General features: G+C 44.6%; 1 protein-coding gene across 1 annotated transcript in view; it reads left to right on the forward strand.

The window, feature by feature from the left end:
- Positions 1 to 17559, forward strand: part of GRIK5 (glutamate ionotropic receptor kainate type subunit 5) — a 72465-nt gene that overhangs the window by 30444 nt on the left and 24462 nt on the right. Inside the window, exons 2-7 of the mRNA XM_026681451.2 lie at positions 2753 to 2888; positions 4815 to 4979; positions 6627 to 6724; positions 8191 to 8356; positions 11531 to 11709; positions 13702 to 13755. Coding sequence (XP_026537236.1) covers positions 2804 to 2888; positions 4815 to 4979; positions 6627 to 6724; positions 8191 to 8356; positions 11531 to 11709; positions 13702 to 13755 — 747 coding nt within the window. The 5' untranslated portion in view covers positions 2753 to 2803. The remainder of the gene's footprint in view (positions 1 to 2752; positions 2889 to 4814; positions 4980 to 6626; positions 6725 to 8190; positions 8357 to 11530; positions 11710 to 13701; positions 13756 to 17559) is intronic.

Here is a 17559-nt window from a genome sequence, read left to right on the forward strand (position 1 = left end):
TATTGGAGGCTTTTAGTGCAGCTTGGCTCCGAGTAAATGGAAGGCTATCATTTGTTAGGAAGCTAGATTTCATCTGGGTGCCTGGTTGGGATGTGTTTGAGCTGGAGGTATCAGGGGGGATCTGTTTGTGCCCAGGTGCCCAGGATCTGTTTGTGCCCAACCAAAACACACCCCAACCAGGCAGGAACATAATACAGGAACACAATGTTGCCAGCCAATCAAGACACAAAAAGAGCCACAAAACAGACAAAAGATATTAGAAACACCAATCAAGCAGAACACAGCAAACTCCAAGACCAATAAACACAGACCAAGACTCCCAACCAATCAGGATGAAGAAAAAACCATTCTGGCACAGTAGCAGGCTAGCCCCAAATTTAAAACTGAAACAACTGTAAAAGTCTGACTCACAGACGAACACAATAGAGAAGCCTGATGATGGCAGATGAGATTCTGCCGAAACGTTGCTACAATTTTAAAAGCACAACTATAATGACGTGGGAAAATACCCGAACAAAGCTGAATAACATACATGTAAGTACCCGCGAAAACTTAAGAAAACAAATATCAGACCTTTACGGGGAGGAAATAAACAGCCAGACCAAAACCTATGAGAAACAGACAAACACAATACAGAAGCCTGATGATGGCAGATGAGATTCTGCCGAAACGTTGCTACAACTTTAAAAGCACAGCTATAATGACGTGGGAAAATACCCGAACAAAGCTGAATAACACACACACACACACACACACACACACACACAAAGAAGCACTCATGCATCATCACAAAATCTCCAAATCTGTAAAGCCTACAAACTTGAAATTTGGCACGTTTCTTCCTCTTGGTTTCTAGGTTCTCACTAAGAAAGGATTTTTTGAAATGACCATCACAGCATTAATATTTTGTTTATTATTATTATTCACACGCTCCCATGCTAAGGAATTCTACTTCCCCTCCCCACCTGAAAAGAAATCTGTTCCAAACGCAAAACACAAGCAGAGGAGAAGAGTTTCAGTTTCACAGCACCAAGCAGCTTTAGTACAGAACAGTTGAGCTAAGCCACGCCCAGGGTCCTTGCTGTCTCCTTCTTGCTCACACAGCAAATACTGCTTCAGCCCTCAACTCTCTCACACACTGACAGGACACTGGCCAGATGAATACCAATGGATGTTGGTAGCCAGAGGCAGAATTCCCCCCCCCCATTATTTTCCTCCCCCAAAACTAAGCCCAACCACATAGTTTCGTAGCGAAGCACGGGTATCGAGTTAATATTTACTATAGGTCACCTCAAGTTTATCACTACGGGCAGCTGACTTCATCTTAAAGTTCATTCATCTTAAAGTTAAAGCATCCCTTCTTAAAACTTTAACACAAAAGGCTTTCTTTTGTTCTTCCACTTTTATATACGTGATCCTCCCTGATCTATTTGTTCTCTATCACCTTCAAAGTGGGTTAGTTAAAGAAGAAAAAATGCCAGTGGGAGGGGAAATACCACCCATAGTTTTCCTGCAGCCAACTCTGCGAAGAGTGGAGGGCTGGGATGGCCCCTTCCCTGCCTTGAGGCCTTATTTCCAAGAAAATGACAAATACATTTTTTTCCAAGGAGCAGAGCAGAGAATGCAGGAAGCAGTGTGCAAAACGATGGATGGGATAAACCACCCTTTTTGTGTCCCTTGCTTTTCTCTGTGAACAAGGCAGTAATGTAGTGATGTTATAGGATCGGTGTGTGTATGTGTGTCCAAACTTGGAAACTTTAAGATTTGTGGACTTCAATTCCCAGAATTCCCCAACTGGTATGCTAATAAACTTTAAGATGTATGGACTTCAAGGAAGAGTGGAGAGCGCAGGAAATGGATATGCTGAAATGCCAGGATGAACGTATGCTTCAAGAAGACCCCCTTCTAGCCCTCAGGCCTCCATCCATGTTTATGATCCTGTAGCTAGTCTCCCATGCTGAGTCCAGAGATCAGTTTGGTCCAGTGTTTAAGACACCCATCTAGGAAGCAGAAGACTCTGATTTCTAGTCCCACCTTAAGCGTGAAAGCCAGCCTGGGGGACTTCAGGCCGTCCCCTACTGTCAGCCCAACCTGTGGTTGTTGTGGGGTGGTTGTTCTGGGGAAAATAGGAAGAGGAAGGGGTGTTGGAGAAGTTCACCGCTTTGAGTTGCATATAACAATAATAAAGGCAGGATGTAAACAAACAAGCAAAGACACAACTGACGGTGGGGAGAACCCTATATTTCTGCCTGGGTTAATTAAAAAGGTAACGAACCAATAAATGGTAGGGAGAAATTAAGGATGCTTTATGCATGCAGGGGAAACAGTGAAGCATGAACCTGTGGCCTAAAGCCAATTTGCAAGGTCCCTGAGAGAGAGAGAGAGAGAGAGAGAGAGGGAGGGAGGGAGGGAGAGAGAGAGAGAGAGAGAGAGAGAGAGCGCATTGTTGGCAATTCTCATTCTCCTTTGATTCAGCTAAATTTGCAGGTGTGTGTGTGTGTGTGTGTGTGTGTGTGTGAACTGCCTCTTGCAAACCCTTTAAAAACATCCATAAATCCAAGTCTCTTCTTGATCTTGCTGCGTGCCGTCCCAATCTTTGACCTGGGTTTCAAATAGGTCAAGAAGAACCAAATTACCACCACCAGGATCTTCCTTCTCTCAGGTCGTCCAACCTTCAGTTGTCATCTCCCTGAGGCCTGTCCCAGGTACTCATGCCAAGCGGGGTTGGGGCATCTTTCTGTCCTCCTTCCAGGTGGCAGCGCAGAGGCCACGGCCGAACTTTCTCCATGAGGAGGGGTAGAAGATGCCGGCTTTGCCCGCGCTGCTGCTGCTGCTGATACTTGGCTTCACCCACCAGAGCCTGGAGCTGTTGTCCTCTCTCCGCATGGGTGAGTCGAAGACTTTTCCTGTGGGACGGTCGCAGGGGTGGGCTTCAAAAATCTTGGCAATGGGTTCTCTGCCCGCTTGCTGGATGGGCGTGGCCATGGCGGGCATGGCCTAGTTGGTCTCCTGCACCACGGCGGTGTGTGTGTGTGTTTTGGCCCTTCCCAGGCTGTGGAGGGTTTCCTCGAGCCTCCAGGAGGGTGAAAATGGCCTCCCCTGGCTCCAGAGGCTCCGTGGAAGCTGGAAACGGGCCCATTTCAGGAGGCCTGTTTTTCACCCTCCCCAAACCTCCGTGTGCGCCCTGCACTTACCTGCATCCAAAACGGGCCACGTGGGGGACTCCTGGGCGGGGAGGGGAGGGCCAGCCAGGTACTCCATCGCTGGAGGTTTTTAAGAAGAGTCTGAACGGGTATAAGGGTCTCCTGTTTGAGGAGGTGGTTGGACTAGAACAGGGGTCTCCAACTCTTGTTCGAAACTGGGCCGCAGGAGAGGTGGGCAAGTACACGCACCGTGCAAGCTTTACTTGTGTGAGTGGAGGGCCCTTGCATTTTGCTCAGCGTTCCACTCGTGAGAAGGGAGTTTCACGTGCAAGCACCCTCTGCTCGCGCGGCCGGAGGTTCACGTGTAGGCACAAGCTCTCTCCACTGAAGTGCCCTCTGCTTGTAAGTGGAGTTTTGCGCACAAGCAGCTGCTTCTCACAGGAGTGGAGCATTGCGTGTGAGCTCAAGCACCCTCTGCTTGCGTACAAAGCTCCATTCACACGAGAGGAGGGCATGAACGCCTGTCGCTCACAACAAACGGAGCCATGCATGTGAGTATGCACCTGCCACTCAGATGCCCTCCACCTGGCACCGGGCTGGGCCGCCAAGCTGGAAAGGTTGAGCACCACTGACTTCCAAGGTCCTTTCTGTTATTCTAAGAGAACTTCAACATCATTGAGGCTCGTTGAAGCTTTGGGCAGGGAGCCAGGATCTCAGGTAGTACGGCGTTGGGCATGACAGTGGTAGAAGAAGGGGTCTCAGTTGTGGTTCAACACGTAATTATCATCCCTGCATCTGGCTCCAGGAAAAATGGCAGAACTTGGGAGTTTTGTACTCTTCTGTACAGATTTGGACAAACCTTAGCCTTGGACAAACTCAGATGCCTCTAGCTAGAAGGGTGAAACTGTGAAGTTCTCTGGAAGAGTTTGTCAAAGGCTGAGGTTGTAGACAAAAAGCAAAACAAAAAAACCAAGGATCCAGGAATTTGCAAGGTTAAAGAAAAAGACAAGGAAACAAGAAAGATGAAGAAAGTCAGAGCACGCGTATTTTGATCCAACTTGATCTGACATCCTACAGATCAGTGTTTTTCAACCTTGGCATGGCTGGCTGGGGAATTCTGGGAGTTGAATTCCAGTCGTCTGAAAGTTGCCATGTTTGAGAAACACTGCTCCTGATAATAATTCCCAACATTCCAGCTTGTTCATTGTACTGGCCAGGAATTCTGGGGGATGTCACCTCCACATATTTGTAAGAGTTGACAGTCATCTTTTGGAGGTGGGTGAGAAAGTCAACTTCTGTGCTCCAAGACCTTCACATCAGAAGAAAGTTTATTTGGCAGTAATCAAAACGATCTTTCCTTCCTTCCTTCCTTCCTTCCTTCCTTCCTTCCTTCCTTCCTTCCTTCCTTCCTTCCTTCCTTCCTTCCTTCCTTCCTTCCTTCCTTCCTTCCTTCCTTCCTTTTGTGATCCTTTCTTCTTCTATCTCTCTGATCCTTCCTTCCTTTTCTGATCCTTCCTTCTTCTATCTCTGATCCTTCCTTCCTTTTCTGATCCTTTCTTCTTCTATCTCTCTGGTCCTTTCTTCCTTTTCTGATCCTTCCTTCTATCTCTCTGATCCTCCCTCCCTCCCTCCCTCCCTCTTTTTTGTACCCATTTCCTGTCCAACGACTAGCTGCCATTTTGGATGACCAGACTGTGTGTGGCCGTGGGGAGCGACTCGCCTTAGCTTTGGCCCGTGAACACATCAACAGCATCATTGAAGTGCCCGCCAAGGCCCGGGTGGAGGTGGAGATCTTCGAACTGCAACGGGACAGCCAGTACGAGACCACCGATACCAGTACGTTGGGTGCCCTCATGCATGGCATGGATGGTCTTCTCAACTCATGAGACCAGGAAGCCAAGAAGGTGGAGCTTCTTGACGTTAAGGAGGGACCACCGCAAGGAGCCATCAGTTATAATATCTTGAGCTGGCTCTGTCCATCCATTGAAGTGGGCTTAACTGTACAAAACCCACATCAGGATGCAACAGCGTGTTGTGTTGAACCTGTCAGCTGGAAAGTCCTGCTTGTAAGAATAGCATCCTTATCTCTAGGGTCTGTGAGTGATGAACTTCTGGGTTCTCCATTGAATTTGAATTCTTTACTGTCATTGTACATACATACAACGTACAGTATACATACAATGAAATTCACATAGCACCCAGAGACCAGACCCAACACATATGACAATCCCCAAACACCTCCCCACCCACCAAAATTCCCCGCTCCCTAAAAACACCCAGGCATCCACACAACAGAACAAGCAATCCTGTCCAACAGCTCATTGATGGTGGGTCCTTAAGTTCATCGTTAAGTGCAATTATAGCTCTGGGATAAAAACTGTTCAGGGGCCTACAAGAAATCTTTTGTCATGAGAGAGGGAGCAATGCCAAAAAACAAGAAGGTTTTCCCTCTGTCACAGAGCTTATGAATCTGGGCAGGTGTGGCCCTCAGGTGTGGCCCTTTTTCCTAAAAGAGCCTCTGAAAGCCAACGTCAAAGTTTGAAGCCTTGGAAGGCCAGTCTAGGCCATCTGATGAAGGTCAGAGGCCAGTGTGGTGGAATGGGGTCTGGATTCCCAGAAGGGAGGGCTGCATTCCAGAGCAGGGCTGTGGACCTGTCTGTGGCCTGTTGGGAACCTGGCTGCACAGCTGGAGGTGGGCAGTGGGTGGAGGTGGACAGTGGGCGAGTGGACCCTACTATCAACTGCACACGGGTGGGATCTAGATTGCATTCTCCTCCTCTCTGAGTCCGTGGAAAAATTGTCTTCTTCCACGACACCAGTCCCTGATGCTAAAAAGTTTGTTCCTGGCCACTGTTCCAAGAGAAGAAGAGAACAACAAAGTTTAGATCAGGGGTGTCGAAGCTTGGCCACTTTTAAGACCTGTGGACTTCAACTCCCAGAATCCCCCAGCCTGGGGAGTTCTAGGAGTTGAAGTCCGCAGGCCTTAAACTTGCCATGTTTGTACACCCCTGGTTTAAACAGTTTGGTTGAGAGGAATAGAGTCAAGATGTCTGCTCTTGCGAAGTTCTCACAGTATATCTGGAATGCTGTAAGTAAGTTTCCTTTAGTTGGGCAAGGTTTCTGTCTGCAGGTGAGGAACAATAAAAGGAAACAGCTTAGAAGTAACTCTTGGTCTTTCTTGCTTTTTTGGAGCCTGACGGGTAGCAAGACTAAAAGAAGAACTTTCCCCCGCACTCACTTCTAGACTTCCGAACTCCGGTCTTTTTATACTACGAAATAATTGGCAGAAAGTAAAAAAGAGAAGTCATACAATAGAACCTTTCAAAGGCTATAATTTTGCACAGTGAGTGCAGCAAGCTTTAGATTGTGCAAAAAGAAGGTTTGTCTAGTTTTTGTTTTACCAGTCTCTGGCCTGTTAGGAACCTGGCTGCACAACTGGAGGTGAGCCCTAACCTTCTTCCCCACACTCTCTTTTTCATGCAGTGTGTCAGATTCTGCCCAAAGGAGTAGTCTCAGTTCTGGGACCAGCATCTAGCCCAGCCTCTGCTTCCATCGTCAGCCACATTTGTGGAGAAAAAGAGGTGAGTGGAACCCTAACTCATCACCATTCCTTCTATTTTTGGCACCTGCCGATGAGGGGATCCCCAAACGTTTCTACCCAAAAAAGATTCCAACCAATGGTGGGATTCAATTTTTTTTTTACTACCAGCTCTGTGGGCGTGGGTTGGTGGGCGTGGTGTGGATTGGTGGGCGTGGCTTGGTGGGCGTGGCAGGGGAAGGATACTGCAAAATCCCCATTCTCTCCCCTCCCTGCTAACCTGCTTTCCAGCTCCGTTCTCCTGTGCAGGGCAACAAAAGAAGACCCTGCCGATCAGCTGGGACTCGGGAGGCAGAGAATAGATGAGGGGCAGGGCCAGAGGCAGAGGCAGTATTGTCCGGTTCTCTGAACATTTTCACTACCGGTTCTTGAGAACCGGTCAGAACCGGCTAAATATCGCCTCTGATTCCAACCATGCTTTCAGAAAAAAGTATACAGCCATACAGGAAATCCTCGACTTACCATGGTTCATTACTGATAGCTCCAGCGGCACTGAAAAAAAGGGGCCTTATGACCGTTTTTCACACTTACAACCATTGCAGCACCCCCACGGTTACGCGATCAAAATCCAGACGCCTGGCAACAGTGTCTCGTATTTACGATGGTTACGGTGTCCCGGGGATCACATGATCCGCTTTTGTGACCTTCTGACTAGCAAAGTCAATGGGGAACCCAGAGTCCCTGAACCACAGGGTCACTAGCTGAGCAACGTTGGTGATTCATTTAACAACCGTGGCAAGGAAGGTTGTAAAATGGGGCAGAATTCACTTAATGGCTATCTCACTTAGCAACAGAAATGTTGGGCTCAAGTTGTGGTCCTAGGTCGAGAAGAACATAAAGTAGAGTCTCAAAAAGGACAGACTTGTGTTTGCTTAAAACAGAGGTGAGGAATGATGGCTCCTTTATGATGTGGACTTCAACTTCAACTGGCTCAGGAATTCTGGGAGTTGAAGTCCACAAGTCATTCTATTCTATTCTATTCTATTCTATTCTATTCTATTCTATTCTATTCTATTCTATTCTATTCCATTCCATTCCATTCCATTCCACTCCATTCCACTCCATTCCATTCCACTCCAAACCACCCCACCTCACCCCACCCTACCCTACCCTACTGGTATTCTATTCTATTTCTATTCTATTTCTATTCTATTTCTATTCTATTTCTGTTTCTGTTCTATTTCTATTCTATTTCTATTCTACTCTACTCCTATTCCTGTTCCTGTTCCTATTCCTATTCTACCCTTATTATTCCTATTCCTATTTCATCCTATCCTATCCTACCCTACCCTACCCTACCCTACCCTTATTATTCCTATTCCTATAGGCAAGTTTAGTTCTGTAGAATTCTGACCTGCTGAAGCATTCTTGTCTGCCGTGGTTTTGTAGCCACACAAGGAGAGCAGCCTCATTGTCAAGAAATGCCAATCATGTCCTTCTCTCCCCCAGATCCCCCACGTGAAGGTGGGTCCTGAGGAAACGCCAAAATTGCAATACCTGCGCTTCGCTTCCGTCAGCCTCTACCCCAGCAACGAGGATGTCAGCCTGGCAGTGTCTTGTATTCTGAAGTCCTTCAACTATCCCTCAGCGAGCCTCATCTGCGCCAAGGCTGAATGTAAGGAAGATAGCTGAGCTGTTTGGCAAGGAAGGAAGTTTTGGGGTGGTTGGCATACTGTGCGTGTGTGTGTGCTTTCCATGTACCTTTGGTTTATGGCAAAAAAGGAAAACAAGATGTTAAGGTATCAGGATTTAAGAGCCGACCAGCAGTGAAGCTGATGCAATGTTGACTGATTCAGTGAAGATGAATCAGCATTGGTATTGCCTTTTTAAGACTAAGAGTGGATCTTAGCCCTTTAAGAGGTGTTTATATAAAGCAGCCATTAGAGGACGTGTTTTCTCTCTCCTTGTGTCCTGTATCCATTGCAGAGTTCTCCATGTACAATTAAGAAGTTTGCTTACTTGTAAGGATTTTGCCTACCACGTACATTTCTGTATAAGTCTTGTATATAAACAAATGTCTAAGTCAGGGGTCAGCAACCTTTTGGACCTCAGGGACCACTAAACTCATAATTTTAAATCCCGCGGACCACTTATATGAATTTTGACTGACAGTGGCTTACTGATGTTGGTGGGAAAGTCGGTCCCATATTCCAGATTGCAGTAGTCAGAAGACTGGCCCTTTGGTCATCCCGGAGCTCTGCAGAAAAAGCGGAGACCCTGGGAAAATCCCCAAAAAAGACTGCAGGAAAATTCCCCACCCTGTTTTCCTACCGATCAGTCATTCTTTATTTGGGATCGCAGGATACTGTCTCCAGCTCCATTCTCAGGGGGAGAGAGAAAGAGAGAGACTTTTGGCTTCATGCAAGGAAAGCAGCAGAAGTCTTTCTTTCTTTCCTTCAAATTCCTCTAGAAATGAGTCTTTGTGAGACTTGTGTTCCTGCGCACCCTGGATTCATTGCTTTGGGGGGTGTTTTGGGGGTGACATTTATCTGCGGACCACCAAAATTTTCTCGCGGAACACCAGTGGTCCCCGGCCCACTGGTTGACGACCACTGGTCTAAAGACTCCCGAAGGAGGTGTGCTGTGTTTTGCTCCTAGGTTGTCTCATAATAGTACTCATGCTGCAAATGCCCTGACACGGGATTTACATCTGAACATCATGTCCTTTTGACAGAATCTTGCTGAAAACTCCGATGGGTGGCTGTATTGCACAGTGGGTAGAGGAAGCTCCTACTTTAACGTGATGTGGACAGAATAAGCTCGGCTAGCCCTTGGGGTCCGAAAACAAAACATTTGATCAAGTACAGGTGCACTCTAGTTCCCAAAGCTAGCACGAAACCTGATCCTGCTGTTGACTGGATGTAATCAGTGCTGGCAGTAAAGGAAAAACTGCAGGGAAGGGCAGAGGAAGAAAGCAGAGAGTAAATTTGAAACAAACATGCAAATTTGGCATTTTTCTCTCTCTGAGTTATTTTAAGTGTGGGGGAGCTTATAGGTTCCCAGAAAACTAATAGGATACGATCTTCTTTTTCCTCTGAGTTCAGGTTCGATATAAGATAGGGAAAACTGTTTTCAGGGGTAGTTTAATCACAGTTACTAGCACTCTCCAGCACCCTCTGATGTCTAGGCCTCTGTGATTGATGGAAATTGTAATCCGAAGAGCACCTGCTTGAAAAGGCTGAGATACAGGTAGTTAAATCTGCATTCAAAATCAAAGTAGCTAAAATGAACAAGCTGCCCGTTAAAGAACATGCAAATAGCAACGGCTGCCAAGGTAGGGGTGAGCAGAGATTACGCCTATTAAAATTATAGCAGGCAGGAGCGTGAGAGAATAGTGTTAATAATACCAGTCCTTCAGATAAAATTGGAGCAATTTTATTCAGGACTGCAGTCGTGAAAATTGCGTCCCTCCGTTTAGCCTGCTGGGCTGCTGATAATTATCAACACCTCCCTGTGACTGTAATTTTGGATTTAGGAGGGGTGGGGGAGGGGTGGGGTGAAAAGCAGATGTGTTAAATGCAAAAATCAATTTAATATGACGTCTCATTGTCTCTCGTCTGGGGTGAGTGGATTTGAAGGGCAATGTTCCTTCCTTGCCTCAAAGTTGATGGCTTAGCAGAGGGGGCACCCTGCGGGAAACCCTCTTGTGAAGGTCAGGCCCTCATTGTGTTTTCGTGTCTGCCGAAAAGCAGACGTCAAAAGAGCGGAGGTAGGAAATTACATGTTTTATTTTGGTGCAGAATGTCAGGATTCCAGCAGTTACCCCAATTAAATGATGAATCTTGAACCAAACTTCCAAAACTAAAGAAGGATTTATTTGGGAGTTAACATGTCCGGCATTTCCTGGGTGTAGCCAACTCCGAGACACATAATTCACTGTCACCCTTGACCCTGGTTTTCCCCACCCCTCTGGGTGTATCATAATTCATATTCTCCAATGGGACACATCCATAGTCCAGTGTCATCAACGATGCTGTCCAGTTAGAGTTTTGCGCGGCAGAAACTTCAGTCACCTAGTTACTATCTTTGAAAACATTTATGGATTTCAGTTTCAGTTTTGCAAGCTGCCACACTGCTCTTTCAAACCCCTCTCTTTCACCCCTCCCTTTCTATTGGCAACTCTAAAATGACCATAGAAATATTGTATGAGTTGACACAGAAGCTTTTTAGGTTGTGCTTGAATGCAAGGGTGGGATTCAAATTTTTTAACAATCAGTTCTGTGGGCATGGCTTAGTTGGTGGGTGTGGCTTGGTGGTCATGTTATTGGCTGGGCGTGGCAAACTGAACATCACTCACATCGAGGCACGCATCTCCTCGCCTGGCCTCAGAAGACTGTGGGGATGCTGCAACAGTCGTAAGTGTGAAAAATGCTCATAAGTCCCTTTTTTCAGAGCCATTGTAACTTTGAATGGTCACTCCATACAGGCAAAGTACCAGCAAAGGAGGGGGAAAAAAACTCCAGAGAAGTTCCAGAGACAGGAAGTCCAGTCCTGCCAAGAATGGAATAAAGGTTAACGGGGAGGCAGTTTCTTAAGCAACACCAGAATGTTTCCTTCCTGCCTTTCTTACAGGATTAGGCCAGTAATTTCTTCTAACAACCGGTTCTCCGAACTGCTTGGAATGTTAACAACCGGTTCTAGCGAATAGGTGCGAACTGATAGAATCCCACCCCTGCTTGAATGTGTCTGGGAGCCAAGTGGTGAGCCTTTCTGAAGCCAGACCACAGGACTGAAGTCTGGCTTGGAGGCAAGGTTAGCGTAACCTCCTGCTCCTTTCTCTACCCATCAGGCCTGTTGAGACTGGAGGAGTTAATCCGCCAGTTCCTCATCTCCAAGGAAACTCTCTCGATCCGTATGTTGGATGACACCAACGATCCCACGCCGTTGCTCAAGGAGATCCGGGATGACAAGATCTCCACCATTATTATTGACGCCAATGCTTCCATCTCTTACCTCATCCTGAAGAAGGTGAGAGGGAGGATTCCGGGCCGAACTGAGGCAAAAACACAAAAGTTGTGGGGTTTGGCCATCAAGGGCAGAGAAAGCAACTTAATTTACACCAGGAAGTTCTTTTCGATGGGTCTTTGGTCTCTCAGCATTATGTGACTTGTTTCTGGACCCTCTTGTAGGAAGGTTAAAGTGACAGGGATCCTGACAATCCCTTGTGTATTGGGGAAGTCATAATGAACCCAAAGGCCATTGTATACCTTGAATAGAATAGAATAGAATAGAATAGAATAGAATAGAATAGAATAGAATAGAATAGAATAGAAAATATGGAATGGAATAGAATAGAATAGAATAGAATAGAATAGAATAGAATAGAATAGAATAGAATAGAATAGAATAGAATAGAATAGAATAGAATAGAAAATATGGAATGGAATGGAATAGAATAGAATAGAATAGAATAGAAAATATGGAATAGAATAGAATAGAATAGAATAGAATAGAATAGAATAGAATAACAGAGTTGGAAGGGACCTTGGAGGTCTTCTAGTCCAACCCCTGCTTAGGCTGGAAACCCTACACCACTTCAGACAAATGGTTATCTAACATCTTTTTAAAAACTTCCAGTGTTAGAGCAGTCACAACTTCTGGAGGCAAGCAGTTCCACTGATTAATTGTTCTAACTATCAGGAAATTTCTCCTTAGTTTTAAGTTGCTTCTCTCCTTGATTAGTTTCCACCCATTGCTTCTTGTCCTGCCCTCCAGGTGCTTTGAAGAATAGCTTGACTCCCTCTTCTTTGGGGCAGCCCCTGAGATATTGGAAGACTGCTATCATGTCTCCCCTAGTCCTTCTTTTCATTAAGCTAGACATGGCCAGTTCCTGCAACTGTTCTTTATATGTTTTAGCCTCCAGTCCCCTAATCCTCTTTGTTGCTCTTCTCTGCACTCTTTCCAGAGCCTCAACCTTTTTTTTACATCGTGGCCACCAAAACTGAATGCAGGATTCCAAGTGTGGCCTTACCAAGACATTATAAAGTGAATGGATGAAAGACTCTCCCCAAGCTATTGGGCGATTGTAAAACCTCTTTGGAATATTTATTTATTTGATTTCTTTCCTGCATAACTAACTCAAGGTGGCAAACTTACCTAATGCACTTCCCTCTTCCTATTTTCCCCACAGCAACAGTGCTGTGAAGTGGGTTGGGATGAGAGAGAGACTGGACCCAAATCACCCAGCTGGTTTTTTTTTTTTTCATGCTTAAGGCAGCAGTAGAATTCACAGTTTCCTGGTAATTGGCTCAAAGTTACTCAGCCAGCTCTCATTCCTAAGGCGGGACTAGAACTCGCAGTCTCCAGATGATTGATCCAAACTCACCCAGCCAGTTTTCATGCTTAAGGCAGGACTAGAAGTCACAGTCTCCTGGTTTCTAGCCTTAGTGCCTTAACCACTAGACCAGGAGTGGGCAATTATGCCCCCTTTACGACTTGTGGACTTCAATTCCCAGAATCCATGAGCCAGCCAAGCTGGCTCAGAAATTCTGGGAGTTGAAAGTCTACAGGTTTGCCTGAATCATATTGAGTAAATAGGAACTGTCTTGGACTGCATATAAATATATATAATATAGTTAATGTATATAAACCTTTCTTATTTTTAAAGATTTTTTTTATTATATTTGGTTGGGCTGCGTTATTAGTTCTTTAGCACTGCATGTGGCCCATGAGTTAGACATGCCTGGTATAAACCTTAGTAGGACCAAAGTATAAATATTTTTGTACCTATTTGGGATCCCCTGAAATACATAAAAATCTTATTCACCTGGTTATGTTGAAAACAGCTGGAAATGAGTGTAAGTCAGGCCAAACCCGTCCAGCAGCTTGTGACTTGCCCGGTTTTAGAACCCACCATATCAAAATTTCTCAAAAACTCAGCAAATTTTCTGGTGTTCTCAGCAAGCATCGCATGTTGTCAAGCAATTGTTGATTCTCGTGAACCTTTTTTTTTTCCCCCAGGCTTCAGAGTTGGGGATGACATCAGCCTTCTACAAGTACATCCTGACCACCATGGTTAGTATCCTGGCCAAACTGAGCTTGTATGCAGATAGGGTCTCCATTTATGGGTATACAATCCAATCATCATCATCATCATCATCATCATCATTTAATGACCCCATAGTCCCTTGCGGGGTAGAATCTGGGCAACTGAATAGAGCTAGCAGAGCGTTTACTGGCTGGATGCCCTCCCTGTTGCCAATGAGAAGTTTTGTTCAGCAGATATATCCTCATTGTGCCCAGAGAGAGAAATAGCTGCCTCTACCTAGGATCGAACTCACGGCCTCCTGATTGTGAGGTGAGAACTCCACTTCTAGCCACCACAACACTCCGTATGCAATCCTATATTGATTCCAATTTTGACTCCATGAAAGAGCTAGGATTCATGGTTTCTACGCAGAAGAATCCTGGCTGATGTGGTCTCACTATTAAGTAAACTATTCTTACATTTGGCTGAGACTACCCTTGATTCCAGGTTCAACAACAGCCCTTTTTCTTTCCATGGCTAAGTATTGTTACAGTTTAGCAATGCTTCCATTGCTTAGTTCAGTATTTCTCAACCCTGGCAGCTTTAAGACATGTGGACTTCAACTCCCAGCATTCCCCAGTCAGCATGCAACATTCAGATGTTCAAAGTTAAGAAAGACTGGCTTAGGTGTCAACTCCCACAATTCCTGGCCAGCACAATGAACAAGCCAAAACGGTGGGAATTGTTATCTTTATCCAATGGGAGCAATATTTCTCAACCATGGTAACTTTAAGAGGTCTGGACTTCAGCTCCCAGAATTCTGCATGCTAGCTGGGGAATTCTGGGAGTTGAAGTCTACATGTCTTAAAGCTACCAAGTTTTACACCAGAGCTGTCAAACTTGCCGCCCACAGGCCGGATGCATCTTGTGCTGTCCACGCCCATGCCCGGTTTAGCAAAGGGGAGGAAAGTCCCAATATGTCATGTGATGCCACTGTGACAATGCGAGTTTGACAGCCCTGGTTTACACCAACACTGGTTTTTGTGTAAAAACAACAACAACTACAGCAGTATATCTTCCTGCTTCAAACTTCAATACCAGACTGCTTCCAATGGGGTGGGGTTTCTTGAAAAAAAAAAAATCCTTGTTTGATGCTTATTTTTCACTGCTCTCTCAATATTAAGACGGTGCATTGCCCATATTAATTTTTAAGAGTGTGTAGGTTCTACCTCTTAGCAACTCTTGAAAGCAGCTGCCTCTTTTTCTAGAATCTTCCCAGGAAAAGACATAGTTGCTTTAAGGCCTTGAAGATAGACAGATGCTCTGTTCGTGCCCTTTGGGAGTTGCATTTGAAGTGCTGTGCAGCTGTACTTAGCATTACAAAAGGACAGCTCTAAAAGGGTTTCCAAGACTCATAGCTTCAGGGCAGTGTGTCAGGAGAATGTATAAGCTCTGGGCGGCTTGCAGCTAAGGCCGTTATAAGTAGACGGAGACAACCAACACGAATTGTGATGTGTGGACAAATGCATAGAAGCTTGGTGCAGTGTAGGAGGGACACTATACTGCTTAAATAACTCTAATTTATTTAAATAGAACCTGATTTCCAATCTAATCAGCAAAGCAGAAAAATGTTAAGTCCATTTAAAAAAAAAAATCAAGGTCTGTTCTTATTCATTTTTCTTTCCAGCTGTTTCAGATTTGTGTGCCTTTTCCAAAGACAGCTTTAAAAAATCCCTGAAAATGAAAATAATATGACTTTATAATCTTTTACATTTATCTTATAAATGTTGTTACATTTCAGGCATAGGGGTTGGTTTTTTAAACCTGCATTGGCAGATAGCAGTAGTCTATTAATAGAATTCAACTGTATTTATGACTTTATAAGGGTGTATTAATTTATCTCTCTCTCTTTATATGTCTAGTTCAGTCTTTCTAAACTTGACCACTTGAAGATCTGTGAACTTCAGCTCCCAGAAGTCCCCAGACAGCTGTCTGGGGAATTCTGGAAGTTGAAGTCCATACATCTTCAAGTTGTCAAGGTTGAGAAACAATGGGCTAATTTTATGTTGGAAAAGACAGTTGATGTTTGTTGATGAGTGGATGAATGTAACAGATTACAAATCTACTTTGCAATATCTTTATAGCTCATTTGATCCTTTGCTTCTCTTTGAGATGCAGAGTGGGCTAAAAATGATGCAACCAAAATAACAGCCTTTAATACATTTTTTTAAAAAAAGCTTTATGACTTCAACCCTTCGTGGATTAATTAGCGGGGAGCAAATATGATCCATCGTGGCAAGTTAACTAACCGTGGTTACTCTGATGTGGGATCCACCCTCCAGAAAGGCGGGTGAGCAGGTTGAATAAATGTGTGGGATGGTGACAGAAACAATGCCTGTTTTAACTTAGGCTTATATTTAAATCTAATTGCAGTTAAATCAAATATAACTATTTTAATGACTCCCACACTCAAAGATGGATCTTTGGTTTATATCTCCTTAAGTCTGGAGAACCCCAATTAAAAGTATGCAATTTTTCTTTAGGTCCCATAAAAAAAGAAACAGTTCAGCTTTTCAAGCTACTCAGCACCGTTTTTTTTTCAAATGCTTATCCTCCTTTTTAATTCCCCTCCCCCCTTTTTTTTCTCAGTGAAAAAACTGGTGGTGGATTAACTCCTGGTAGTGACACCAGGAGCAGATCCTTTGGCAAATGCTTCTATCTCATTTCTGGGAACATTTGGCAAATTATTAATCAAGATCTGGCTTGCCAAATAAGGTTGCCCTTTGGGCAATATCACCTGACCCTTGAATGAAATGATTAAAGCAAATAGGTCGATTGCAAATAGAGGTAGTCCCCATCTTACGACCACCACTGCAGCCAGAATTTCCATCGCTAAGCAAGGCAGTTGGGATGAGAGAGTGGCGTTCAATTTTACAATAATTTTTGCCACCATTTTAAGCTGAACCACTGTAGTTGTTAAGTGAATAGAATAGAATAGAATTCTTTTATTGGCCAAGTGTGATTGGACACACAAGGAATTTGTCTTGGTGCAAATGCTCCCAGTGTACATAAAAGAAAAGATACATTCATCAAGAGTCAAGAATCATCAGCTACAACACTTAGTAATAGTCATAGAGTACAATAAGCAATCAAATCATACAAGGAAACAGTCAATATAAATCATAAGGACACAAGTGATACAGTCACAAATGGGAGGGGATGGGTGATAAGGAGTGATGAGAAGAATAATAGAAATACAGTCTTACTAAGTAGTTGGACAGTGTTGAGGGAATTATTTGTTTAGTGGAGTGATGGCTTTTGGGAAAACACTGTCCTTGTGTCTAGTTGTTCTGGTGTGCAGTGCCCTATAGCATTGTTTTGAGGGAAGGAGTTGAAACGGTTTATGTCCAGGATGTGAGGGGTCTGTAAATATGTTCACAGCCCTCTTTTTGACTAGTGCAGTATACAGATCCTCGATTGAAGGCAGGTTGGTAGTAATTATTTTTTCTGCAGTCCTAAGTATCCTCTGAAGTCTATGTCTGTCCTGTTGGGTTGCAGAACCAAACCAGACAGTTATAGAGGTGCAGATGACAATCATTCCTCTGTAGAACTGGATCAGCAGCTCCTTGGGCAGTTTGAGCTTTCTGAGTTGGCGTTATGGTGGCCGTTAAGTGAATCCGGCTTCCTCCATTGACTTTGCTTATTAGAGGCTGGTTGGGAAAGCTCTACATGGAATGGAATCAGCTGGAAGGGACCCCGGAGGCCTTTTAGTCCAACTCAAACAGCAGAATGACCCAGAGATATTTTTATTGGGGATTTTGCTCGAAGATTATAGTAAAAAAATAACATAT

The sequence above is a fragment of the Notechis scutatus genome, chromosome 8 (assembly GCF_049901735.1).
Source record: "Notechis scutatus isolate UNSWTSFEM ecotype Mainland chromosome 8, rNotScu1.2, whole genome shotgun sequence".
Classification (NCBI taxonomy): domain Eukaryota; kingdom Metazoa; phylum Chordata; class Lepidosauria; order Squamata; family Elapidae; genus Notechis; species Notechis scutatus.